The sequence below is a fragment of the Sparus aurata genome, chromosome 14 (assembly GCF_900880675.1).
Source record: "Sparus aurata chromosome 14, fSpaAur1.1, whole genome shotgun sequence".
Taxonomy (NCBI): Eukaryota; Metazoa; Chordata; class Actinopteri; order Spariformes; family Sparidae; genus Sparus; species Sparus aurata.
The window spans coordinates 4384445-4411698 of record NC_044200.1 but is presented as its reverse complement, the minus strand read 5'-3'; the positions used below and the strand labels follow the sequence as shown (position 1 = coordinate 4411698).

General features: G+C 41.9%; 1 protein-coding gene across 2 annotated transcripts in view; it reads left to right on the top strand.

The window, feature by feature from the left end:
- Positions 1–27254, top strand: part of scube1 (signal peptide, CUB domain, EGF-like 1) — a 134366-nt gene extending 107112 nt beyond the window's left edge. For both annotated transcript variants that reach the window (XM_030440161.1, XM_030440160.1), the window contains 15 exons: positions 12731–12853; positions 16504–16620; positions 17633–17755; positions 17899–18018; positions 19194–19292; positions 20644–20760; positions 20903–21061; positions 21310–21513; positions 21625–21786; positions 22312–22479; positions 24490–24651; positions 24739–24936; positions 25108–25260; positions 25473–25552; positions 25790–27254. In XM_030440161.1, the coding sequence (XP_030296021.1) occupies positions 12731–12853; positions 16504–16620; positions 17633–17755; positions 17899–18018; positions 19194–19292; positions 20644–20760; positions 20903–21061; positions 21310–21513; positions 21625–21786; positions 22312–22479; positions 24490–24651; positions 24739–24936; positions 25108–25260; positions 25473–25552; positions 25790–25942 (2138 nt within the window). In that variant the 3' untranslated portion in view covers positions 25943–27254. The remainder of the gene's footprint in view (positions 1–12730; positions 12854–16503; positions 16621–17632; positions 17756–17898; positions 18019–19193; positions 19293–20643; positions 20761–20902; positions 21062–21309; positions 21514–21624; positions 21787–22311; positions 22480–24489; positions 24652–24738; positions 24937–25107; positions 25261–25472; positions 25553–25789) is intronic.

The window sequence follows — 27254 nt, the reverse complement described above, 5'->3', positions numbered from 1 at the left end:
AGTACACACAAACTGAGTGTACTTGATGTGAGACACCCTGTACTATTACTGCTGCTGTTTGTAACTCAGCTAGACTCAGACCAGGGTGTGCAGGGCTCATAAACTGAGAACACCCATAGGTGTCTCAGGAGAGGTTTGCCTTGCCGAAGTGTGAAAATACATGTGCGTATGAAGACACAGCAGCCGAAGGGGGTTGATAATGATGAGAGCAAAGGATGAACGTAGCAGAAAGAACCAGAATGTATGCAGGTAGAGGTTAGGATTGGTCAGGTGGTGACTCAATGAATTCATGTTTTAAGAATACAGTTATTTTAAGCAAAACCATAATCTTTGCCTAAACCTAACCAAGTAGTTGTGGTGCCTTTATTTTGAAACTGTAACTTGCTACCTTGACCATGAGACCATGCTGTCAGTGACGGAGTTTGTCTATTGCATAAAAACTCTGAGTGAATCAACAACATCAGGCGAGCATTGTACTGCTTCTCATATAACTCCCAGTGCAGTGTTAAGCCGCATGGAGGACAGAACAAAACAGCGCCACGTACACAATGTCACAGAGACGTGCCCAGAGGTGACAGCTCTATTCCCTGAGCCACTGTCCTGCCCCTGTTTTATGTCCCTGGAATCATTTGGCCACTGGCAAGCATATATGATTCACGTCACTGTCATCCGCTATGTTTACGTATCAGTTCTAGTTTGAAATATTAGCACTGTCTTTTGCCCAGAGGCTGTTCCTCCCTATTAGAGTGAGTTTGTGCTCGAAGTTTTTTATTTGTTCTTATTGACGGGTCAACAGCCTACAATACATTCCCAGTCTTTCCTGTATCCTTAGCAACAGCATGCACAGGTTGTCCAAGAGTTAGCTAATCAATATCTCCTGCGGGAGCACATGTGAGTGCATGCGTGCGTGTGGGTGTGTGACGACTCTGGTGGCACATGTAATCACAGTCATGTTAGCGCTGTATTGTAGTGCACAGACTGCAGTATAATTGCTGACATTTAGCAGTTTACCGAACGTAGTAGTTAGCGGCAAGATAAGTGCCACGCTGTGAGGTGGTCTCATCTAATGTGCCACTAAATTGCTTGATAGAGACAGACAGCGCTCTCTCAACCTCTCCCTCTCTCCCTGTCTGTGTCTACCTCACTTTAAAGCCAAGGGGATGTGCCCTGTCGTGCCTGTCTATCATAATCATTTCAATATAAACTATGTAGGGCATGTTTAAAACCCACCAGTCCTATAAACGCCCTTTCATCTACGCTGACAGACAAGGCGGTTCAGCCTCTCACGATGACAGACATGCCAACCCCGAAGAAGTGTTTCATCGCAGGGCTCTCGTGCCGACAGTGGAGCGAAGGAGAGAGAGAGAGAGATGGATGGACGGAAAGGGGAAAAAGATTTTTTTTTTTTTAACTGTTTCCAGATGTTTGATTAGTAGGTGCACAATGGAGGTTGGATGAGTAACTGTATTTGTGTGTTTGTGTATGCGTGTATGTGTATTTGTACGTGCGTGGTGTCTGTGGGTTAATTCACACACATTTAGGTTGTATGTTTAGTCTGTATTTTGTGCACGTCAAGCTCATTTGAGGTTCGATATGCGTGCACTTGTGTGGTTGTGTGTCTGTGGTCGGTCTACCCTTCTGTAAAGTACACAGTGTATATTGGCACCTGAAACACGTCCCCACTGGCCTGCATTCCTCTTCTACCTGAGAAGACCTGAACAGACGCACTCTAACACAAACTAAATCAGATCACATGAAGAGAAAGACATGATCAGAATAGACCCCATTAACTCTCTTTAATGTTGTGCTTTTTTTTGCATTTTCATTCATTTCTCAGGGAATAAAGCATGGATCTTAATGAAAAAGAAATGTGTGGCTGATACTGGATTTGATTGTGTCTGCTATTTTAGTGCATTCTCGAAATATCCTTTGATAGCACTGTGCCACACCTTGCTTTTACAAGACTCTAACTTAAACTTAAACAACAACAACTTATATAGTTTATCTAATTTCCAGGTTTTTTGATGTGCAAATCAAGAATGAGTTTATTTGCTCCTGTTGTGGCACTTTCTATGAATGATCTCTCATATCTTGGTGAAGCTGTAAGGAGCACTATCATAGAAGTCGCTTCTGCCTGAATGACAATGAGCCATCCCTGTAATAGATGGATGAAGCAACAATGTCATGTATTCAAAGTCTGAAAATTGTTTTTTCCTTCAGTTGTATGAGTAATGTGATTGTGATGTGCTTGTAATACTGTAAGGGTCTAAGTATTAAACTTTATTCTGGTATTCTGGTAATGGATATTAGATACACAGCAGTGATGGAATGTGACTGAGTACATTTTTGAGGTATACTTAAGTATTTCCATGTTCTGCTACTATGCAAATATTGGACTCTCACTTTTTACTCTTTACTCCATGTATTTGATCACTTTGGTTACTTTGCAGATTGCATGCTGTAACATAGCCAAGACAGAAAAAAAACACTGATTCTGACTCAGATGATGAATATTGGATCTGAATATCAGCTACTATCGTTAAACCCATAGTATACAGCATATACTGCACATATATAGATGTTTGTGTACTTTTAGCTACTTATTTACATTATGTTTTAACTACTTCAAATCTTTGATTTAAGTACTATTCATATAGTTGAGTGTGTACCAGCTATTCAGGTGCACTAATCCGGACCTAGCCATTACCTTAACATGACTGCAGCATGGCAGGCAGCCCCTGCTCGGGCTAAACCAGGCCCAGATCACAGGCTGTTTTATTGTTGTGTAAAACTGAGAGTTTCCTTTGGCCCACATGCACCCGGGGAGTGTTTGTTATTAAACAGAATCGGGTGCTGGGGTCGTTTAATACCTGAATAAATACACGCTACCTCCCAGCCTGATGTCTGTCCTCTCCACCAGCAACACCCTACGAAGAAAACCAGCGCTCTCCAAGAAAACTAGATCCCCGGTACTCTGTCCGTAATTATTTGTAGAGGCTCCGGTTTCTGCAAATGTATTCCGTTTAATTGCTTTTTACTGCAAATATTTGGCATAACTATATTTGGTAAAACTCTCCACTCTACCACTATGTGCAGCTCGTACTCTGGAGGTATGAACTGCACATTCCTACAAGCAAGTCTAACTGCGGTTGAGGTGACAACGCAGAGTCAGGCAGACAGACGAGCCTCTTACAAAACGTCCAGACCCAGTGCTTGACCTCTGGATGTTAGCATCAGAGGAGAGGAGTAAGGGTTCATTCACTTCACCTCCATTGATGGTGGTTGGTTTAGGCTGCAGCGCTGAACAGCCAGGTCAGTCGGAAGGTCTTTATCAGGCAGTTGTACCCCACAGCAGCATTGGGGTCTCTCCTGGAGTTCAGTTTCTCATTCTAAACACTGGACTCCTCAAACATAGCCCAAGGCTCACAGAGGAGCAGGCAGGGGGTGGAGGGCTTGTTTCCTTTGGCCCAGGTGGATGTAAGCAAGTTTTCTTATTTGGCCCTCAGCCTCCTCAGTGGCCGGAACAGTGTATGTGAAGACTTCACTTCCAAAATATCTACCCTGGAAGAGAAATTAATTTCCTCAAGGTTATAATTTAACAACCAGCAGATTCAATTATAATTCCTTGTATAGGAGGCCTATTATTTGAAATACCAAAATATTGTGTTAAAATGTGCCACAACATGTTTTTCTAACCAATGCAGACTGACTCACTGGAAGTTTCCAGTCAATAACTTGCTGTCGCGTTAAGCAAACATCAGGGCAATGGATTACAAACTGTGAAGGACGCTCTGCTCCTAGATTTTCATGGTCAGCCACACACCTCTGCTACTGCTGCACTGCTACCACTGAAGCATTTGATCACTGGACTAGGATTACAAACATCTTTCATTTCTTTTCTTGAGTGTGTGACGTAGGACTGCACATTGACAGTGTGTTTCATTCATCACAGCTATGATGTACCAGCCCAGTCTCTAATGTCATAAATTAATCCATGTGTTTTTATGTATTTTCAACATGCACTTCACAATCTGATTAAAAACACAAGAAAGACAGACATCATTATCTCCTTCAGCCTTCTTCTGCATTGGTTTACAGTTTTTATTGATTGCTTTGATGCAGCAGTCAACTCAAACTCCACATTTTCAAAACAGTTAACACACAGGTCGAAACAGTGGCACTCATGGTCAAAATGACTCATTTTTTTTTGCAAAAGGCTCTAACCGTGCCAAAACATTTAAAATATGCAACAAAAGCTAATGTTGCCTTCAAACAACACAACTTGCAAACAAGTGTATGAGCTCTTCCAATCAACCATTACACAGTGGACAACAAAATACAAAATACAGCACTCAGTGCGAATCGGTGCACCATTGCTTGTCATTGTAGCCTATTACTCTACGTAAGCTTTCATGCCAGTGCCATTTGTTGTCAAATTTACCTTATTGCAAAGAATTGGATCCAGACTCAGAAATGCTTTGATGCAAATTTTATTGATTCCATTGATTCTTTTGTTCAAAATGTGGCAGAAAACTGAAATACTGTAAATATTACACAAAGTACATGTATACCAAAATAAAATCTATTAGAGTATAAGAAATTAAGAAAATAAAATAAAATCTATTACAGTAAAGTATCAAAATCTATTACTGTAGAGTAAAAGAAATTGCCACTTGATACTCAGTCTCTTCTGTCTTGACGATGGGGCCACATGGCCTCATCCACATCACATTCATTATCCTCCCTTGCAATGAACCAAGGGAAAAATCTTCTTGCATGCCATCCAACTTTGACATTCCTCTGCACCTAATTCTCACTCTCATCTGCCTTAGACCTCTTCAATCCATGTTGGCAAAGAACAACACAGCCGCTGCATTTTTTAAGGCCTGCAGACTGATTGCTCATTGAAGATTTGTGTTTAGGCGTGTCAAACAGGTGCTTTAGTGATTTCATACTGATGTAGGTAGTTTCTAATAGTTAGGAACAGATGGTTTCTGTTTGGTTACCATAGCTAAAACAATGGAGTTTGGACTGCTTGAATGACATTTGTTCTGCAAAAGGGTGGGGAAAATGTGTCAATCCAATGAGAAAGGGTTAACACATTTGCAAGAGGTGTCTTGTGCTCTGCTGAGACAGTGATGATGAAAACCAAGTGGATCCCAGTTTGTTTAAGCAGGTCAAAGCAATCAATAAAAACTGTAATAGCACCTAGCTGGAGGGTTAGCCCTATCAACTGTCAATCTTGATGCACCCAACTCTTAATATTTGCCTTGCAGTAGGGCTTAAAAAAGAAACCCACACGATTATAATCTTCTCCTTCATTGTTGTCCACTTCGGTGTAAGTCTTTTCAACTTTGACATCGTCTTCATGCAAAACCTGGAAAGACGCTAGTAAGGAACACAAACAAATTGTAAAGTGACATTTAGTAGTTTCACCTACAAAAAGTTATTTGGATAAGGAAATGAGCTTTTCAGCACATCATAATAAAGGTTTACATAAAGGACTGGGTTAATATGATATGATTTCACTGAAGGAACCGTAACAATTTTCAACACATTCTTCAATTATTTCCATGTAACATTTTTTAAACTGTCCATTTATCGTCTCAGAACTATCATTAGCTACGTTCAATTGGAAATACGCTGCTTTTGCCTGCTTTTTTATTCCTTTATTTTAGTCATTAAATACCTTTTTTATCCCATTAAATCCAATTCGGGTTATCTTTAAAAAGGCCCCAAACACTACTAAATTAGGCTTTCTGAAACCTGCAAATTGCATGTCATATGCGGGCAGTAGCAGACAGCCAGACTGTGAGTAGAGCAGTATTCAAAGAGACACACAGCTCTTGGCAAATGATGGAACTATTGATCGAAGGCCGAAGTGAGATATTGATCGTCGAGAGTAAATGTCAGAGATGGAACCCAGGAGACATCTGGTGTGTGCATGTGTTTGTGTGTGTGGTGTGTGTGTGTGTGTGTGTGTGTGGGTGGAAACACATGGTAGTATGTGCTAGACTGGAGTAGTGAAAGTGACAAATGACTCCTCTCTCACAACGGCAGACAGAGATGGCGAGCGTTGGGCATTTCTGGAAAAAACATGGGAGTGAGAGACATAACATCACCACTGTGTGTGTGTGTATGTGTGCGCATGTTTGTGTGCATGCCTTGTACTTATTTGTGTGATTGTTAGACCTAAGCAGAGACTGTGTAGAGTCAGTGTTATTCAGCCTTTTTTCTCTCATCTCAGTGCTGTCCATATGCAGTACTATGTAATGCTTTAATTGGTAGTGTCCTTATTAACGAACACCTCCGGCAACATGGGCTCTGGCACCCCAGATGTTAGTGCATGACAACATCAAGGTGCCCATTCACAGGAACACAGTACTTACTAATAATTGTATTCTTCCACTGCTCCCACCCTTATACAGAGAAAGGCAAGTCATCAAGAAAGCCAAACTAATGACGTGGTTCTCTGGATGGTCTCTGTGAATGTCAGGTTTGGTTGGTCCACCAGTTTGGTCCAGAAACTGTCAACAACTATTGGATGGATTTGCATGAATGTATCTCAGACATTTATGGTGAGCGGAGGTTAAACTCTTATGACTTTGGTGATCCCCTGGCTTGTCATCTGGCACCTCAAAGTGCACTTGAAAAGCCTTGATTTTGATTGTGACTCTATGACTTTCCATCCAAAGGCTCAGTTATTCTCATTGCAAATAACGACAATGTTTTATACAGTGTCCCAACTTTTCTTGGGATTGGGGTTGATTTTAATTCATTTGTATGTCGCTTTGGACAAAAGCATCTGCCACATGAATGAATCTAGAATGTAGTTTGTGCTTTGTTTAAATAGGCAAACATTAGCATGTTAACACAAAAAACTAAGATGGTAACAGTGCTAAATGTTGATGAAGGCACAATGAAGTTAAAACTGGACAGCAGTGACAGTCAATCACACATTGTAAAAAGTAAAATAAATAGAAGGGCTGCCATCCGCCTTGCCAGCTTGGCTCACAACCAAGTAACTTGTTTAAAGACATTTGCAATAAAGGGACTGGTTTCCTCTGATCATATTTTAGGTGTGAAAAATAATTGGCAGTACTGTACCAATTGTGAATAGACGAAGGTGAAACTCTAGAAGGACACCCAGTGAAGGACTGTGACTTTCTCAGAAGTGCTGCACGTCAGGCCTCCCTCCATTCTCTCTTCACCCACTCTCCTAACTCGCTTTTATCTGTCCTCTCCAAACTTTATCATTTCAAGATGTTCTGAGGCTTAATGCATTTATTTAAGCTCAAAGCTTATTTAAGCTCCATTAAAGGTAATTATATACCCTGTTATAAGGCTCAGCCATCCCCAGAGTGGCCATTAAGTGTGGGTAGATGCGATGGTTCTGCCAGTGTTTGTGGCTGCCAGAACAATTATGAAGCTGTGTCTGTCTGCCGGGGTGGTATCCACTGTTTTTACATAAGCGTTAGAGCAGAGCTGACATGGACAGAGAGGGAATGTTGTGGAGTGGTGTGTGTGTGTGTGTGTGTGTGTGTGTGTGTGTATGTTTCTAACCTTGTGTGTGTCTTACCTGCCAAATCCAGATTTCCTCACTGCTGAAGCTTTTCTTTTTGTCGTTTCTGTGCCATATTTTTGTTAAGTGATTCATTCCAAACTAACTAGAAGCAGGAAAAGTTCAAATGTCCTGATTATGAAAATCTCATCAATTTTACAGTCTCAGGGTTGGCAAGTGTATAAAGTGTGTGTTTAACCTGCAGGGAAGAAGGCAGCCATCCCTCCTGCTGTCTCACAGATAGAGATCATCCCTAAAAGCTACTGTCAGCATGTCAAAGTAAAGAACTGGAAAGTGGCCGTGATTGATTTCAGTCTTTTGAGGCAGCCGCTGCTGCAGGTCAGACGAGTAACAATAGAGCATCAGAGGAAGACAAAGTACAATAGCACTGAGAATAAACTGAAAACCAGAAAGGGGGACAGAAAGAGGGACAGCGAAAAATAAAAAAACCCAAAACCCTTGAAAGTCAGTAGTCAGCAGTGGAGCGCAGAGAGAAATTAAAAGGAGCTAATCACTTGAAATGCTCTCCTGGACCACTTTTGGGATTCCAGACACTGAAGTGTACTTGAATGCCCTTACCTGTCCCATTCCCCTCAAAAAACCCAGAGCTCCATTCTCTTCCCGCCAGCTACAAGGAAATCCGTTTTAGCCGAGCCAGATGGAGGGACAATCCCTTTTAAAAGGCCGCTGACAGGGCACAGCGGGGCATGCAGTTTACTGCATTTTTACCACAACGCACAGCCAGCCCGTTGTGGATTCCTGTCTCGGCTCCATATTAAGATGAAGAGTTAATTCAGCAGAGGCTCCCTGAGGATATACAGTGAGAGGGTCAGGCCAAGGAGGCCTGAGTCTAGCCTGATGGAACAACACAGTGGCTGAGTTACTGGCTGTAACTGGTATAACTAGGATATAAAACTTGATATGAAAATTGAAATATGTGGTTAGTGTTACACAGTAAAATTAAATACAATTTATATGATAACTAACAAATGTCCTCCCACAGTATACCTTAAAACCATATGCCACCACAACTCTAGCCACAGCTGAGCAAATCTGCCAGCCACGCTCAACATTTCAACTGGCATAACTGAGCCCACCAGTTTAACATGAGACCCCATTATCCCATTATTTCAGAATTGACTATAACATTATATGGACAAATCATTTAAAAGATATAATACATCCACAGAGCTTGTTGAAAGTTTCTCTTTTCCTTTAAAACATTATCATGATTGTGAATTCATAATCTAAAATAAAATAGTCAGGTCAAAAGTGTTATTCATCTCTGTGAAATAATTCTGACCTCTGGTTCCAGCTTCTTGTAAGTATTGTGAGCCAATAGTATAACAGCATAGGGCTTCCTGAACTATAGAGGACAGAAGGATGTGTCCTCCATCTTGGCTGTGCATTAGTTGCTCAATGCATACATTTTCTGAGCAATAAGGTCTAATGCACAGCCATGATGGAGAAGCAGAAGCCATCATCAGGATCATTCTTGGTGAAATGTGTTTTTTGGGATCTTTTTCCATCTGACCCCCCCCCCGTTCTTCCTTCTACCTTCTTCCTTCTTCCTCTGGCCTCCCTCCCTCCCTTCTTTTTTTCTTCCCCCTTCTCCCCCCTCCTATTTCTCTGTGGTGTCTTGCTCAATTTATTACCCAGCTCAAGGTGTTAATCCCTCACAGTTTTCATCACTTAGTGCACCAATCAAAAAGGGCTTAGCCTGTGTAATCTGCCAGACTATTGTCAGCGCTTTTTGCTCCTCCTCCTCCAGCTCTCCCCTCACCTCATCTACCTTCTAAATCTTTCCACTCTGAACTCCACTCGCCCTTCTCCATCTATAGAAACAAAACATAGAACGTTTTTCAAAGCAGCTAATGGAAAGTGATTTGGATAGAGTATACTTGCTCTGAATGGTGCATAAGGTGCAGCAACATGTATTGAAATGAAAAATCTGCTTTGTAATAAAAAGATGGAAGACATGACTCTGCACTTTGGGTTCATGTGAAGGCATGGTAGGCTGGATGAGGCAAGGGAGTGTGGTTGGATGGTTAGGGTTTGTGAAACCAGATCTGCCAGCAGGTTTGTGGTTGGCACTGAACATGCTGCCTCTGGGCGATTGCATTCACCTAGTTATTATTTTAGAATCTGTTCCTCTGGATCACTGCAGCACACCTGGACTCTCAGAGCTCAGGTGTTATTCTAAACGGCTTCTGCAGACATTTTTCCCAGGACCTCAGGCCTGACCATGGGACCAATGTGAATACTGCTACTAGCATATTAAAACCTTCTCAGCAGCATTTAATAGCGATTGAAATCAAATTCCTAAAAAATGCAAACTGCTTCCAGATTCAGTGTTGTCCTTCATTTTCACTTGTTATATCGAGGAATAACCAATAATTTCCTGCTTGCCATGTTTGATGCCGATAAGAAACAGATAATTTCACATTTAACAAAAAAAAGTATGTATGTAAATTGTATGGCTCTACAGAGGTGCAGCACTTCGACGTCATGAGCATGACGACAGCATGCTGCACGTCTTCAACTTCAGATGGTCAGATGATGTCGATGCTGCACTTGTGAAGTCAATGAAAGTAATTTGGCTTCATATTACTGGCTCCATTTATTAGTTATGATTTCATCAGTACTGATAGATAGTTGATGTTATCAATTCCCCAATATCAGGTGAATATATATTGTGCAGTTCCATCTAGCTCTATTATATTTGAGAGAAGCCAGACACCTCTACTGCTGATATCTCAAAAACAGCAATACAGGTGAAAAGAAAAATATTGCTTTTTTATTTTGGGGTGAACTGTCCCTTTAAATTGATCACCATGTCTTTCACTTCTGTTAAATTTACTAACTTGATGACATGCCAAAGGGAGATAATTGTCAAAATTATTAATTTTGATACCTTTTTTTTATTCTTAAAGGAGAACTTTGGTCAATTTAAACATGCAGCTTCATTGCTCAAGCTACCCTTGACTTGCAAGTACCGAAGACGCGAACACATTTGGTCCAACCATTACAGAGCTCCGCGAACGGAGATTTAGCGTTTACAGCTAACTGCATGGGGTCAGAACTTTACACTGTGTTTCAAGCGTCGTAACATGCTCCACATCTCACACCAAAAGTTATGCAACATCAGCAGACACCTTAGCACACAGCACTGTAGCGTGTATGACTCAAAATGAATAAAAAAGTAGTTAAAACAGTGTGTTTGTGCAAGCAGCCACTTACCTGTTTGTTGACATTGGCGTATTCCGGTAGCTAGACCAAACTAATTGATCCGTCGAGCGTGCTCTTACTCCCTCACTGGCGGAGACGGAAACATATTCCAGCATTTTCGTGTTTCTGTTCATAATGTACATGTCCATGTTACAGCCTGTCATGAGCCATGAGCCTGTTAAGCCTGTTGAGCGCACGCTCGACGGATTTACTAGTTTGGTCTAGCTACCGGAACACACGGATGTCAACAAACCGATATGTAGCTCCTTGCACAAACACACTGTTTTAACTACTTTTTTATTCATTTTGAGTCATACACGCTACAGTGCTGTGTTGTAAGGTGTCTGCTGAGGTTGCATAACTTTTGGTGTGAGATGTGGAGCATGTTAAGACGCTTAAAACACAGTGTAAAGTTCTGACCCCATGCTGTTAGCTGTTAATGCTAACTCTCCGTTCACGGAGCTCTGTAATGGTTGGACCAAATGTGTTCGCGTCTTCGGTACTGGCAAGTCAAGGGTAGCTTGAGCAATGAAGCTGCATGTTTAAATCGACTGAAGATCTCCTTTAAGCAGTTAAGCAGTTAATTCTAAGCAGTGCATGTGACATTTTAATCTGAAAATAGTGGTAGGAAACATAATGAACATCTATCTTTCCTAGTAGTTGTGGATTCAAAGAGGGAGGAATATCAGATATAAAAAATGTGGCAGTCACGCCTATTTATTAGCCATCACCCACCCTCCAAAGCTAAGGGCCAATAATAGACATATTTCTCGGTGATAGCCCCTGCCTGTTCTCTCTCCCAGCAGTTTCACTTCATTAGTTCCAGGTAACTAGCGTAGCATGGGATGAGACAGCGGGATCTCTATGAACAAGCCCTGAGCTAAATTTCCCAGGACTGAGCCACGCTGCCAGCTGGAGCCCTGTTAAAGAAGCGTTACTAAATATACCACTGTAGTACACACAATGATGAAACCCTGCAACTTATTTGGAAAAGCCAATAAAAAGATAAAAAGACAGAGAAATAAATTGGAATAGTAAATCTCAGTCAAAGGTAATATGACAAATAGAGTGTGCAGTTCAATGACACCAGAGGTACCACTGCTCAAAATGAGTTGGGGACATTGGGATATTTTTTTATTTTGTGTTTTAGGTTTTACATTTTTTTAATTACATTTCATGTGGCTTCTTTTGCATATCCATGCACATATATGCACCTACACAGCAATACCCCTAACTAATTTGAGTAGTGCAGATGAACTGTTTTGTGCTCACCAGCTGTTGGGACCGTGTGTTTCTTTGTGCTTGTGTGGTGTGGCCATTTCCCTCTATAGCATGCTGGTATTGTAATTTAGAAAAAGAGGGAGACTTGACGACAGTCTTCGAAAGCAGCCAACCCTCTTTGCTTACTGAAGTACACAAATAAAGAGCACAGAAAAAAACAATCCCTCCTTCCAATATATCTGAGACCTGATCCTAGTACAGACCTCTCCACCAAGGGCTTTGAATAGATTTGAAGCTTGAATCTGAGAAGGGTCCTCTCAGTTTATAGGACTGCTGCAGATTTACAGCAATAATGGAGAGGGTTTTGTGTCTCTGTGTGTAACCATACTGGTCAGAAAGTTGTCTGGCAGACTGACACAGTGTTATTGTATGTTCTAGATTTATGTCTCCTGCTTCTTATTCATTTTGTCTCGTTAAAGCTGCACCACAGGTTTCTCTCTCTTCATAGCTTACTTAACTTAGCTAGTTAAGTTTGCCAGTGCTAAATGTACAGGTATTTGTGGGGAAAAATGCTGACAACTTCCACCATTTTAAATAAAATTTGCAATGTTATTGATCATGATCTGAATGCAATCTACCACACCAGCTGCCGTTGTGAGGCATGTGGACTCAGTTGTGCTTTTACCAATGGCTGTACATTCTCTTGTTTTCTCCACTCAGACATCGATGAATGCCTGGAGAACAATGGCGGCTGTGATCACTTCTGCAGGAACACAGTGGGCTCCTTCGAATGCAGCTGCCAGAAAGGCCACAAACTGCTCACTGATGAACGGACATGCCAAGGTCAGTGACTGACAGCTGTCAATCACATAGATTCTCACTGTGTCATCTCTCCTGTCACCCATCAATCAACTCAGAATAATCTCAGAGACATTAAGGTTTTGAATTTGCGTTTTTTTCTGAAAAAATCAACGAATCAACGAATAGAGAGATCCTCTAGAACACACAAAAGAGCTTGGACTAAGAAAAGTACCTGTATTTGCCTCTAGAACGGTTAAAGCCAAAGCCACAGATTTATTGGATTAGGGCACCTTCTTCTGTGCCTTTTTACACCCATTGACTTCTGTTGGATAAAGGTTGGATCAGCAGGGGACTAGTGTTGAGTTAGTTTGTATTGCAGCTGTAATGGGGCCCATTCAGAAAGAGAATTCAAAGTAGACTTCATTTCTGTGGTAAAATGTTTACACTGTGTAATTTAATCTAAAGTACAATTTGCATTGGTCTCCTCCATTGGCCAGCAGCTATTGGTAGACACTACAATATTATCATATACACATAAACAGGAACCAGACAATGGCTGAAAGGATTAGTGAAACCAACGTGTGAATGGGAAACTGGTGCTTTAGAGCAAGTTTGCACCTGGAGTAAGACGAGAAAATCAATATCAATCTGGTCTCTGATTCTGTCCAGGGATACAGAAGGTCCTGCAGGACATTAGTCTAGAGAAGATATTCTCTTTCCATTCAGTTCAGTGCTTCCGTGCTTCCACGTCTTAGTGGATCTGCTGGACTCACAGAGACGAAATTGGTATCGGTCTTTTGAAGAAGACCAACAGGTACATTTCCGCAAATGCTGGACTGTCTTTTTAAACTCCAACTGCTATAGTTTTAAAGTTTGAATGTGTCACTTCGCTAACACTGAAATGCATTCATGAGAAAAGTTCAAGCGTGCACAGTCATCTTTCCCTGACAAGATAATGTAGAGTTTGTTGCAGCATTGTAACTGACTTCCTGGACTGGGTAAATAGTGAAGCGAAGAAGCCTCCTTGTGATCAACGATTGTGTTTGTATGACCAAAGGCAGATTCTTGCTTACAAGTTGCAGCAAGACAGATGGGAGGGCAGACTGACACAAAATTCTTTTATTAACAACAAAACCCCGGGGTGCTTCTGTCCTCGGCCCAAACCCACAAACAGTGTGGGTACACGTGGGTGTTTGTGTGTCCTGGATCAGCTATGCATGATCAGTGGTGTGTTTGTATCCTTTAATAATGTGGTGTTGAGTGTTGTCAGCCACATCAGAGCACCCGTGCCTATTTCTGACACACCTTGGTCCGTACCATGCCAGCCAGTAGCTGCCAGGTTTATCCCATCCACTGACATCTGGACTGTTCAGCTTCAACGTGACCTTAAAAATGAAATATAATGTTTAATTTGTCAGCTCTTTCTGTGCCAGTAAGCTTCTTCCAGAGAAGCTCGCTCCTGGTCATACCCTACATGCCAGTGTGAGAGCATTTGCCAGAAGTGGCTAAGAAACTTAAGCAGAAAGATGAATCGTTTGGCATAGTTGCATAAGCAATTCCCACAAATGATTCCTTCTACTCTAAATGTTTAGAGAGCCAGAGAGATAGAGAGAACATTGTCAGCAGTTAGATAAATGTCAAAACACCTCATCATGACTGAGGATGTGTCTCACAAAAAAAACACATTAATTATTTTATATACGTTCATCTCACATTAAACAGTCGTGGGCCAGCTCCTGTGGGCCTGGATCAGTTTATGTAAACTCTGCTTGTGGCCTAGCTCAAAACAGGCAAGCTATTCCTAAGTCCTCACATGGACAGTTGCCTGGAATATTTACCGAGCCAACATCCAGGCCTTAACAACTTCCTCCACATGACAAACTCCATTATAACATTTCGTATTTTTAGCTCCTGTAAAGCCCCGTGGAACAGCCTGAAATAAACCAGGTGAGTTTGAAATGCTGGCCTCCATTCCTGATAGGTTAATAATATTTGGTGCTGGACAAGTATACATAAACACATGTGCAGGCAGGCGTGCACACTCATACATACACACATACTCAGAAGGACTTTGACGCAACACTGCTGAGACTTCTCGACCTCATTCCAGTGGAGTCTTTTGGTTTATTAGAATGAGCTCTTGTCTTAGTTTAGTTTAGAGCTTATGTATTTGTTTGCTATAATGTCCACTGTGATTAATAGGATGGCCTCTTTCGTCGGTGGTGGAGAGCTTGTGTTTGTCCATAAATGAGTCATTAAGATCACAATGTCTGTAAACCACTCATCTCACTGACCTCTGCTTCCACCAAAACCTCTGTGCTCTCATTGGGTTGACTTAGGCACGTTTATAATTCTATTAATACATGTGAAATCTCCTATCACTGTATGTCATTTTGTCACTATCATCATAGTAATAATATTGACCTTATGCCCCTGTTTTGATGGCTCTGTTTCCAGTTTTGGAAATATGAATAACTATAAATTCAAGTTTAAAGTCAAGTCTTTTTAGGTTTACATGGCCTGCTATGCATTGCTTGAAGTTGGGAAGTTGGTAATTCAGATGACTTGACATCAGATATCAGATAAAAAAGATGATCGAAGTAATGTTCGTCATTACTGCTATTAGCTTATAATTAGCTTAAGAACTTTTATTTTGAAGCAGTACATAAGCTGGCGAAGAAAAGAGCTGATGCTTAATTAATCACCACAATTATCACAAACATGTGGCTGATTTGTGATTGTTTGTCTGGAATCTGATGAATTAGAACACAACCTTTCACCCCACCATGTAATGGGTTGATATAGGAATAACATTTAGACTATTATGCTGTTGCACAATAATAAACCATGTCTATGTCATAGAAAGATGGAGTGTCATAGTATGAATAACCAAATGAGTTTGTACTGTTTTTTGTACTCTTTTATTTATGGTTGAATTTTATGTATTTCAAAGGCCCATCTATGGGCTTTGCAAATTAGCTTTGGCTATAAATGCTGTGGTGTTTGGCATCAGTTTATACTATTCCCCTCTACACTGTGACCCGTTTTGGATGAATAAATATTGTATTAAAACATTCTGAATGGCCTTGAGACAACTTATGATGTTGTAGTGTTATATAAACATAATAAAACACAAATACCAGCACATTCACACATCAGCAGTCATGTTTGTTAGACTGTTGTAGAGAAAGGCAATTTGCTCTGCTCAGTCAGATATTTGCTAAACTTCAGGTAGAGCTGCAGATTCCAATCTACTAAAGTCAAAGCATTCAAGAGTCAGAGCACTGAGAGGCATGTGCTTGATACTGTTTTTTGGGAAATGTGGAACAATTTTTTCCGATTTTTGATTTTCTGTTATCGTCAGGATTATTTTTGGTAGATTGCCCGTTTTTTATGCAACAGCTCTTGGGATCAGTAGTACTAAGCACGATAGGTAAATCGACAATCCTGTTAAAAGTCATGGGGATCTCCCTTACAGATGATTTTTTTTAACAGCTACTCTTTGCTGGCTGCGAGACGGCATCCCTGTACTGAGGCGAATGGGAAACTACAATGAGTGAATGAACAGAAAAAGGAATTGATGCTGATATCTCTTGCAGCATTTAGTTTGTCCATTTCCTGTTGTCAAACATTTCTGATGCATTAAGTGCAGTATTTCTCACCAGTCATGTATCTTCTTTGGTCTTCCTCAGACATTGACGAGTGCTCGTTTGAGAGGACGTGTGACCACACCTGCATCAACTACCCCGGCAGCTTTGAGTGCTTATGCAACAAGGGCTACATCCTGTACGGCCTCACTCACTGTGGAGGTGAGAGTCTGCTCACAGATATCCCAGTGCCGGGAAAATGGGAGAAATACGTGAAACTGTCCCAAAACTGGCAGATCGATAAAGCTGAAGTGTATGGGACAGAGGAGATACAATGTGTGTGTTGTGCTTTTCAGAGTGTTAAGGTGATGGGTGAATTGCGTGCGTGTGTGCATAAGCACACATTCCTAGTGTGTGTTGGTGTGTCTGCGTGTCTGTGCGTTTATGTGTGTGAGCTGTCACACATCTGTAGCTCAATCAACACACACAGTTCTGACCGTCCTGTTGTTCAACTGACTGACGTCACTGATGGTAAGGTAGAGTTGGCATGATCACAGCAGCTGGAGCAGAATGCACCTGTAGCAACACATTCACACACTCAGCTGCCAGTTTATTAGGTTCACGTAGCTCAAACTAATACAGTCCTGCAGTTGCAAAAATCAGTCCTGCTCCCTTCATCAAAGTTATAATATTCAGTTTCTTGTAATACAAATAGCTGTTTCTGTTTTTTTCTTGCTGATTTAAATTGGGTGGACAAATTAATAGAAACACCTGCCAGTATGCATACATACAGTTCAACAGCATGACTCACTGCAGCTTCTAAAATGACCATATATTTGAAATGGAACCTTTTCCAAACATGATCCAAAACTATCAATAAAAAAAAAAACGTATATACAGCAAACTACAGAGAGAATGGAGGTAATGTAAGTTTCAGTGTCACAGTTCACTCTCCAAAACATTCAAAGCTGACACCTGATATTACCTGTATGTTTATACCTACAATTGTTATGATTTTTTAAAGCGCTCAGGATCAAATTACAGAATATCCAATAAGTACCAAGAGCATTGTAGCTATTATTAGTAAGGGAAGCCAATGTATCAATGATGTAAAGGTATGTGGAAACTGATGAACATCTTTAGATTGCCCGTTTTTGTTATTTCTGTCATGGCTTCTTCTAATTAAAAGTACAAACCCAGACTGACTGTCCTGCTCTCTGTGCTTGGGTCCCAGACATTGATGAGTGCAGCATCAGCAACGGGAGCTGTGAGCATGGCTGTGTTAACACCCAGGGCGGCTATGAGTGTGTGTGTCCTCCTGGACAGAAGCTCCACTGGAACAAGAAAGATTGCATCGGTAAGTGTTTGTGAGTTTTTCTGCTTTCGAGTTTCTCCACTTGTGCTATGGTGGATTCCGCACAGCGGGCCCTGAACGGAGGTGTGTGTGTGTGTGTGTGTCCAGGTGGTTGTCATGGTGATGTGACTCTGTGTGTTCCTCAGAAGCGGCCAAGTGTTTGCCCAATGGGAAGCCAGCGCCCCGAGCCCAGCTGACTTGCACAAAGAGTGGAGGAGCAGAGGTCTGCTCACTCTCCTGCCCTTCCAACGCCCACTTCCTTGCAGGTACACAAGCACACACATACACACGCACACACACACACGCGGGCACACACACACACACACATATGCACAGTGAAGAAAAATCTATTGTGCCATGTGCTAATACTTTTGAAATACAGGCATATTAGTACTAGTTTCAGGTGACATCTTCAAGTTGATTGCCCTGTCCAACCTGTCATCAAGCAAGGTAGATTCCAAGTCTATAATCACACATGACAAAGAAAGAAGTGAGAACATTTTATTTTGAGTTGCTCTTTTTAATACTGCAAAAAAAGAATAAAACTGCGTGCAGATTGGACCGAAGGTTGGTGACCCCTCAAATGAAATTCCTCATACTCCTGTAAATCCCTCCAGCCTGGCCTGTACTGTTTTTAGCTGTGGTGCTGCACACGTTGCTGCCCTCTGGTGGTAACATCTGGGCAGTCAAAGCTCCCCGTACCAACCTCTCTCCCAGTGCCGCTGATGCTTGACGAAGGTGCTCCTGTTCTTTATTGCTGTATTTGTTGACTCCTCGGGGGGCACTCCACTCAGACTGATGTGTTTTTCACTCTGCAAGCCTCTCTTGGCTTCACCTGGCCCAGCACTTTGGCTGGCACTCCGGCCTCTCCTCCTGTAATAGTACTTAACACACATCTCTAAATTGATTACATTCTTTGATCGCGCCATTTTTTCCGTAGTGCTGCCCTAGCTCCGTTTAACTTGGCAGCCCTCGTGTGAGAATGATGGATAGCTCTCAGGCATGAGATGAAATATTTGTTTTTCTGTCCTCTTGGATTGTGTCTCAATTTTAGGGGGAGGGAGCCATGTAAATTCCTGTGGCTGAATGCAGTCCAGGCTCTTATTTAATCATCCCACTTTTATGACCTCTGAAGGCTTCGTCCCTCATTTCTTACTTGAAATACGTCTTTGTGTTTACGTACGCATCAAGTAAAAGATGAGGTCCATAGATCTGTCATTTGGACTTCTAAATGGCGTGTCTAAATGGAGGACATTATGGTCTTAAATGTTTATAAAATTCTTTTGAATCCTCAGAACTGCCAAGTGAAAAACACATGCTTCCATACTGACACTGACACACACACACACACTCACAAGGTATTTGATGGTGCAGGAGGACCAAGTCAAACAGGCAGCCTCCCTATTTTCTCACTGTAGTGTTATGTGTGTGTTTCTTGCAGACTCGGAGAACAGCTACACACTGAGCTGCGGAGTGCCAGTCCAGCCTGGTAAAGCACCTCAGAAGAGGAATGCCACCACTGCCCTACCCACCTGCACCGGTATACACAACGGGAAATGCAGTATTCAGAGCCAGGTTTACTGAGAAAAAGGGCCAGCCGTGGTTTCATGGAGTTGAGATTTTACCCAGACAGCCGCTCTTTATGCTGTCAGGTTCTGGACTGATCCGAGCACAGACAGACCTCCAGACACACACTGCCAGTGAAGATTAGCTCTGTGGTGCAGTTCAGTAGTGGGATTTCTATCGGATGACGTAGCTCAGAAAATAAATATTAAATTAGTGATGCTGGTTGCAACATACACTGCAAAAAAAAATGAATGGAACACTTTAAACACACATCAGAATTTGATCAACAAATTATTCAAGTTGGAAATCTTTACTGATGTGCATTGTATAATTTGTGGGGAACAAACTGACATAACAACGGTCAGTAGATTCAAAATAACAGAAAAAATCTAAGTAAAAATTTGAATCACATGATGATCAAACTCGCATGAAATATATTACGGCAACTAATGATGTGACTCAGTGGTGTGTATGGCCCCCCACGTGCCTGTAAATACTCCCGACAATGTCTGGGCATGCTGCTGATGAGTCAGTGAATGGTGTCCTGGGGGATCTCCTCCCAGACCTGGATCAGGGCATCAGTGAGCTCCTGCACTATTAGCTAATACCCACCATGGGGTTACAGCAGGTGAATGTTAGGGGTTTTTGACCGGACAGTTTGTTTAAGTGTAGTCTTGATTAGAAAATTAGCAGATTTGACCTTCAGTCAACCAAATTTCTAAAATATAAGAACCTAAACTAAAAAGTTAGCCAGCAGCAGGGCAAAAATGTCAAGTAAATGGCTGCATTGACAGTGCAGAGGAAAATATCAGAGAACAGGGTGCATTTACCTTGAGATCTACAGAAAGTAGTTACTTCTTATAGTGGATGTGGGTGGGACGCTAGTAAGGGAGGTTGTTCTCGTGTCAGCAGAACCAGTTACTTGGGGTTCAGTATCTTGCTCAAGGACACTTTGTCATACAGCTATGGGGGAGCGGGGATCCGATTACTAGACGACTCGCTCTGCCTCCTGAGCTTCAGCCGCCCCTTAGCTCTCTACTGGATCATGGTGGAGCCTTTGCAGATTGAAGTGGGGTTCAAGGAGGCCAGTGAAAGATAAAACAGTCTATTACTTAGCAATAGCAATTAAAGACTGATGTAAATAAAAAAAAACAAATTTAGATTGGAGGAACAGAAATTCTCATCTTGTATTATGAATTGAGAAAAGACAAAAAATGTATACAGCTGAAAAATGTCTAAATGTACAGTACATGTTATACTCCTGTTGTTTATACTATGCTCTGATCGACCGTCTGCTGTTTTGTTTCTGCTGTGTATGAATCAAGACATGCTGGCCCCGCCCATCAAACAGAAGGCAAGGTTTAAGATCAAAGATGCCAAGTGTCACCTAAGGCCTCGCAACAAAGAGAAACACAGAGATTCATCCAAGCAGAACCCACAAGGTGAATAACTTCTACATTTTGAGCTGTAGAGTTTAGTCAGACTCAGTTTACACACAATAACACAATTTGTAATCTATACTTGCCGACCGCCATAAAACCGCACCTATATTTAGATAACATTGTTATTGTTTTTACCTGGCAGGAGGCCAGTTCCCCTGCACTGATGACTGCCAGGTGACTTTTGTCAACCTCAAGTGTGACTCATCTAAGAAGCGCCGAAGAGGACGCAAATCTCCTTCCAAGGAGGTTTCCCACATCACAGCTGAGTTTGAGATGGAGATGAAGGAGGAGGAAGCCTCAGGTGTCATGTTCTTTCTTACCTGTTAATAAACATACATGCAGTGCAAAACCAATTTAGAGAATCACCTGCGTACTGTATACAGTATCTGATACAAATCTTTGAGATATGAGTTCTTACATTAAAAACATCAAAACATCACTATTAAAGACAGTTACAGAGGGTCTAAAGCCTATAGAAAAACAAGAGACATGGTCAGGATTTTGTAGTATTCTTTAATGGAGTTTATCAATGGTCATTTCTTGCCTCAGACTCATGTAACCTGGACTGCGTGCGGGAGAAGATGAAGCAGAAGCTGCAGAGCGCTATGCGGACTCTCAGGAAGTCTATCAACAAACAGCAGTTCTACATCCAGTTCTCTGGGACGGAGTATGAGGTGGCCCAAAAACCGTCCAGAGTACCGGAGGGTGCCGAGGCCTGCAGCACGGGACAAGTCCTCAGAGAGGGAAAGTGCGGTAAGTCTTGCTTCATGTCTTGCTGGTGTCATGTTGGTGTCCTGTCCTCCTGTCATAATGAGGAGCTACAGAAAGTATTCAGTCAGTACTCACCTGTGCGGTCCTCCTCAGTAAGCTGTGGTGTGGGGACGTTCTACAGCGGGGAGCAGGAGCAGTGTGTCCAGTGTCCCCCCGGGACCTACCAGGACACGGCAGGTCAACTGTCCTGTGAGCCGTGTCCCAGCATTGAAGGACAGGGCATCGCTGGTGCCAAGAACGTGTCACAGTGTGGAGGTAATTCACCATCACATCATTAGAATCATTTCAAAAGCCCCGGTGCTTGTATTCTTCCTCAGCAGTACTGAAATCATCGCTGTATTATCCATATTAATACACAGGAGCTGGTGTGAATGAAGGATTTACAGTCCATTAGAGTACCTTACACCCCTCGCCTAGCTGCCAATCACCTGTAGACTTTCCATATATTTTGTCTGTTATAATTCCTGCCAGTGTGTCTGTATGTCTTCTGTACAACTGGCGACATATAAATCCAATGTGCCAGTCCCAAGTACAAATATCTGGGACTGGCACCGCCTTGTGGTCATTAAAGTGAACTGAATGGCAGCAACAGGCACAAGAGAGCAACAGACCAGTGTTGGATTTGGTTAATAAGCTGTTTGTCGAGAGATTAGGAAGAAATCTACCAACTGATCCTACGAGAATCACTTTTGCACTGTGTAATTATGTCTTACATCTTCTAAATAAATCTACAAATGCAGATAAATTAAGAGAAAAAAAAAAATGCTGTACTTGCCACAGGTCAGTGTCCAGCAGGCCATTTCTCTGCTGACGGATTCCGTCCATGTCAGATCTGTCCGCTGGGCTCATACCAGCCGGAACCAGGCCGGGTCCTCTGCTTCACCTGTGGAGGAGGTCTCATGACCAAGTATGAAGCATCGGTGTCCTTCAGAGACTGTGAAGCCAAAGGTGAGGCTTTGTGACAGGGCATATCACTTTACGTCTGTAGTATGTTTCTTTCCACTGTACTTGTTCATAGTTGCTACCACCAGGCAAGGTGCCAGGATTTCACTTTTCTATATTAATAACATTTTCCTTTATTGACAGTTTTTAGTCTTGCTAAAACAAAGATTTACTGATATGCTGTGAAAGCCAGCCACTGATTATGTCACTATTTAACTCTTTTTCTGAAACATGTTCATGCCTACATTATTTTTTTAACTGCAAAAGTTTATATTTATACTGAGCAGCACATGCAAGCTCACATCATTTTTTTAATTTGTAGATTATCAGACTGATAATCATTTAAATTGATTGCAGGGAGAGAGAGAGGGAGAGAGAGAGAGAGAGAGATCAACCGCTGGATGAGTTCCATTGATTTATTGCAAGAGAGAGAGCAAAGCACTGTACTGTCAATATATATGGTCTATAGAGGATTCTAAGTGTTATAACGTAGGAAACTGGGCTTGAAGACCTTTCGCCTCTCGTCCAAGAGGCTTCTTCAGTTCTAACTAACTGGAGGGCAGGTGCAGGCTTTTCTGTGTGGGAGTGTCCTTACAGACGTTGTTAAGGTCACATGTGAACTCTGAGTTTCCGAATCGTTAGGGCCACTTGTGAGTCGCTGACCCATCAGGAATTCGTGTGGGGCGTTGGGGTGAGGTGGGGAGGGATCACAGGACAGCATTGTAGGTGATCTAGAGATGCTTTCAAGGCATCATAGAGACAGTAAAGTCAGGAAGGGATCCTCAGTCTCTTGCCTGCATTGTTTTCTAACTTTTTCTGGTCTAGAGAAAAGTTGCATTATAAGAAATAACTATGTTGCAAGAGAGTGTGTGAGACCCCTCAGAAAGAAATGGAGGAAGAATGATGCAGGACAAGGCCTACATTCTGCAGAGTGGAGGCAAGAGGACGAGTGAGTGTGATGTGCCAGTGAAGTTGGAAGTTCTCTCACCAATTTGAGCTGATGATTTTGGAAACCCATTCCTTCTTTTTGGGACCTCATTCATCCATTTTCAGCGGCAAACTAAATGAAGCAGAGCGCTTCAAGTGAGTGCAGGGACGAGTGACAAACATCAGGCTTGATTGTGCACGTTCATCTCTGCGTCTGGGTTGGGTTGCCAGACACCAAGACCACATGTCCCACAGAGAAACTGAGAAACTCCCAATTTATTTGCATTATTATGAAACTGGGATATTAGTAAGAGAAATAACCAAACAGGAGCACAGTGGGAGTATGGGTTAAAGATTTATAAAATAAAACATATACACTTAGGGTGGGCCAGTTGTACAAGTGGGTGGGCCAAGGCCCATTAGGCCCACTGGCAATGCTGCACCTGGTTACTGCATAATGGATTGCAATGAGATTTGGTTAAGTTTTCCATGATGCTCAGAGGATGCGCTCAATGATTTTTTGTGATCCCTGACTTCTCAGCTAGTGATACAAACAGGTCAATAGTAATAGATGTTTGTCAGTTAATTCTGTATGTAGAGGCATGGCCCTTCTGGGATAAATACCAGTTACTTTTGTGATCCCTTGACTTGTCATCTAGCACCACCATCTTGTCAAAATGTTTATTTGCCCAATACATATTCCTGCAAAATCCCAACAAGAGGAAGGTAGTTCAAAGTACCACCATGCCAGTATACACTTACAGAGCTGTTAGAGTGACTGTTGAACATTCTGTAAACTGCTTGCTTTATGTTGTCAGAGATTTTTTACGTGCCACTTTAAAATTCTGTATGTTTATACTGACATTTACAATGAAGCAAGTAATGCGTAAGCAGCTTCATCGCTAATGCTGTTATAAAGGAGTGCGTAAATGTGTATGAGATGAGAAGTCAGCTTTACAGGGCTTACTGCTTTTTTTATCTGCCTGTTTTTGAATGAATTATATCACAGCTGTGTGATGTATTTTGTAGATGGCCTGCTGTTTATGTGTTTATCTGCATTTATCCTGGATCCCTTCTGTTCCTCCTCAGTGCACTGTGCTCCTGGACATTACTACAACTCCAGCACCCACCGCTGTATCCGCTGCCCAGCAGGAACCTACCAGTCTGAGTTTGGACAGAACTACTGCATCACCTGCCCAGGGAACACCACCACTGACTTTGATGGTGCCACCAATGTGTCCCACTGCAAAAGTAATGCTCCTCAACTGTTGCCAGACATTGCCGCTGTTGTATCGAAATGACTTGTATTGCAAAGTGCTTATATTATTGTGTCCACAGACCAGCTGTGTGGAGGTGAGCTGGGAGAATACACAGGCTACATTGAGTCACCGAACTACCCAGGGGATTATCCATCCAATGTGGACTGTGTCTGGACCATCAACCCACCACACAAGAGGCGGATTCTCATTGTGGTACCAGAAATCTTCCTCCCCATCGAGGATGAGTGTGGCGATGTGCTCGTCATGAGGAAGAGTGGTAAGAGGTTATTTACTTCAGAGTCATATCACTTCTGTTTAATTCTTTACCTGAGGACAACTGATTAGACAGGATTTATGGTCTGTATCTTGATGAGCCCAGAAGAATTTTGCATTACCAACATTACAAAACTCTATGTACTATTCTGACATGTTTGTCCTCTTCCTCCAGCCCACCCTACCTCCATCACTACCTATGAGACATGTCAGACCTATGAGCGACCGATTGCCTTCACATCTCGCTCTCGCAAGCTCTGGATTCAATTCAAGTCCAACGAGGGCAATAGTGGCAAAGGCTTCCAAGTTCCATATGTCACTTACGATGGTGAGTCACTCTGAACATAAATCAGACAGTTGAGTTGGATCTAATATCATGTACAGGTTGCCTTTAGTGAGCATCTGATATTTTGAATTTAAAAAAAAACCTGTGTTGTTACTGATTTTTATGCTGAATCTACTTTCACTCAACAAGTCTCTATACTGTACTTAACTGTACTGTGTATTGCGGTCCCATCATGCAACTCCGTTGTCTTTCAGAGGATTACCAGCAGCTGATAGAAGACATAGTGCGAGATGGGAGGCTCTATGCCTCCGAGAACCACCAGGAGATACTGAAGGTACTGATGGATTTACAGAAATGTTTATTAATATGCACTGTCCCTGTCAAATAAAATATAAATACATAAATAAATGGATACAGTGCAGTACCAGACCTATAATCACTTGATGCTTTGACTTTAAGGGAATTGCATTTACTATTACCGCAAAAAAAGGTTGAAAAAACTCTTCCCCCCCCCTTCCCTATGATTGGTAAAGTGAGATAATGCTCTTTGTCTATGTTTCCCCCCCGACAGGACAAGAAGCTAATAAAGGCCCTGTTTGATGTGCTGGCCCATCCTCAGAACTACTTCAGGTACACAGCACAGGAGTCCAAAGAGATGTTCCCTCGCTCCTTCATCAAGCTGCTGCGCTCCAAAGTCACCAGGTTCCTTCGGCCGTACAAATAAACGGGGCCCCCCCACTTCCCTGTTCAAGACCCCCGTCATCCTGCATCATTCCAGATCCAGCAACCTAAATGTCTACTTTCCCCCCAACTTCCCTCTTTATTTCCTGTGTCTGTCACATGATGCCTTTCCTCATCTTTGACCCCTTACCTTCAGTAGGTGCAGCTTTTTGTATAAGGTTTGGCCGATATGGGTTTTTTGAAAATGTAGCAGACGATTTCTGATATATATTGTGTGTATATGTTGTTTCTTTAAATTTGACAAAATTTGAGTATTATTTCTCAGTTTGGCATCGTAACATGTAGCGCCCCCCTTAAGGCAGGGTAACCTGAATGCTATGTCAGTGAAGGTGCAATTATCTGTCAGTATTTTTAACAAAGTCAAAAATACAAAAAAAAGGCCTGCAGAGACATGGTCAGACACAGCACAGCAGATCTTCATGTCCTTTGTTTTAGGTCAATTTCAGTAACAAGCAGCTGTATCATTATGACACTAGATGTTATTAATCGTTGTCACTGAGAAGAACAACAAGAATATCAAAACGTAGAGCAACTGATTCGTCAATGCATTGTATTTAATTGAAGGAAAACTTAGCTGTTATGGTGGCCAATAAAATGTGTTTATTGACCAACATTTAAAATCAGTGCATGTTCCAAATAAAATTCTTTTTGCATAATGTGCATACCTGTTATGTAGCTGTAGTCACATAAATAATCTATATCTGCTCAGTAAGTGGCTGTTTTATAACAGATTACATGTTTAAGTGAAGTGTCCTTTTGGCTTGTGGCGTCTGCAAAGAGTTGTATTTAGCTTGAAAGCTAAAAACAGTGACAGCCATCGTTTTGGTTTTTATTCATTGTATGCCTTTATTTGATCTGACCAGTAGAAAGATGACAGGAAATGAGGGAGAGATAGATGCAACAAATGTCCCCATCCAGGGTCTTTTACAGTTTGTGGTTACCATCTCAACCACTAAGCCACAATGACTTCAATGTGGACACACAACCTAGCAACTAAATAGATCGCATTAATCTTTCTAGTGTGTTATATGTATTAAAGGAATTTTCGCTATTTTGGTAGAAACACAGATTGTCCCCCCTTTCACATATGTATGTTAAACATAAAAAGTAAAAAAGTAAATACAGAATGTTGTGGTTTTACAGGAGGCTATATGCTGGCTGCAGATCAGGACTTGTCCATCCTGGTCCTTCTAAAAGTTGTTGACTCTTTTGTACCTTTGGACAGAACTAGGCTGACTGTTTCCTCTTGCTTCCAGTCAGTATGATAAGTTTAGTTAAGTGGTATTAATCATCAT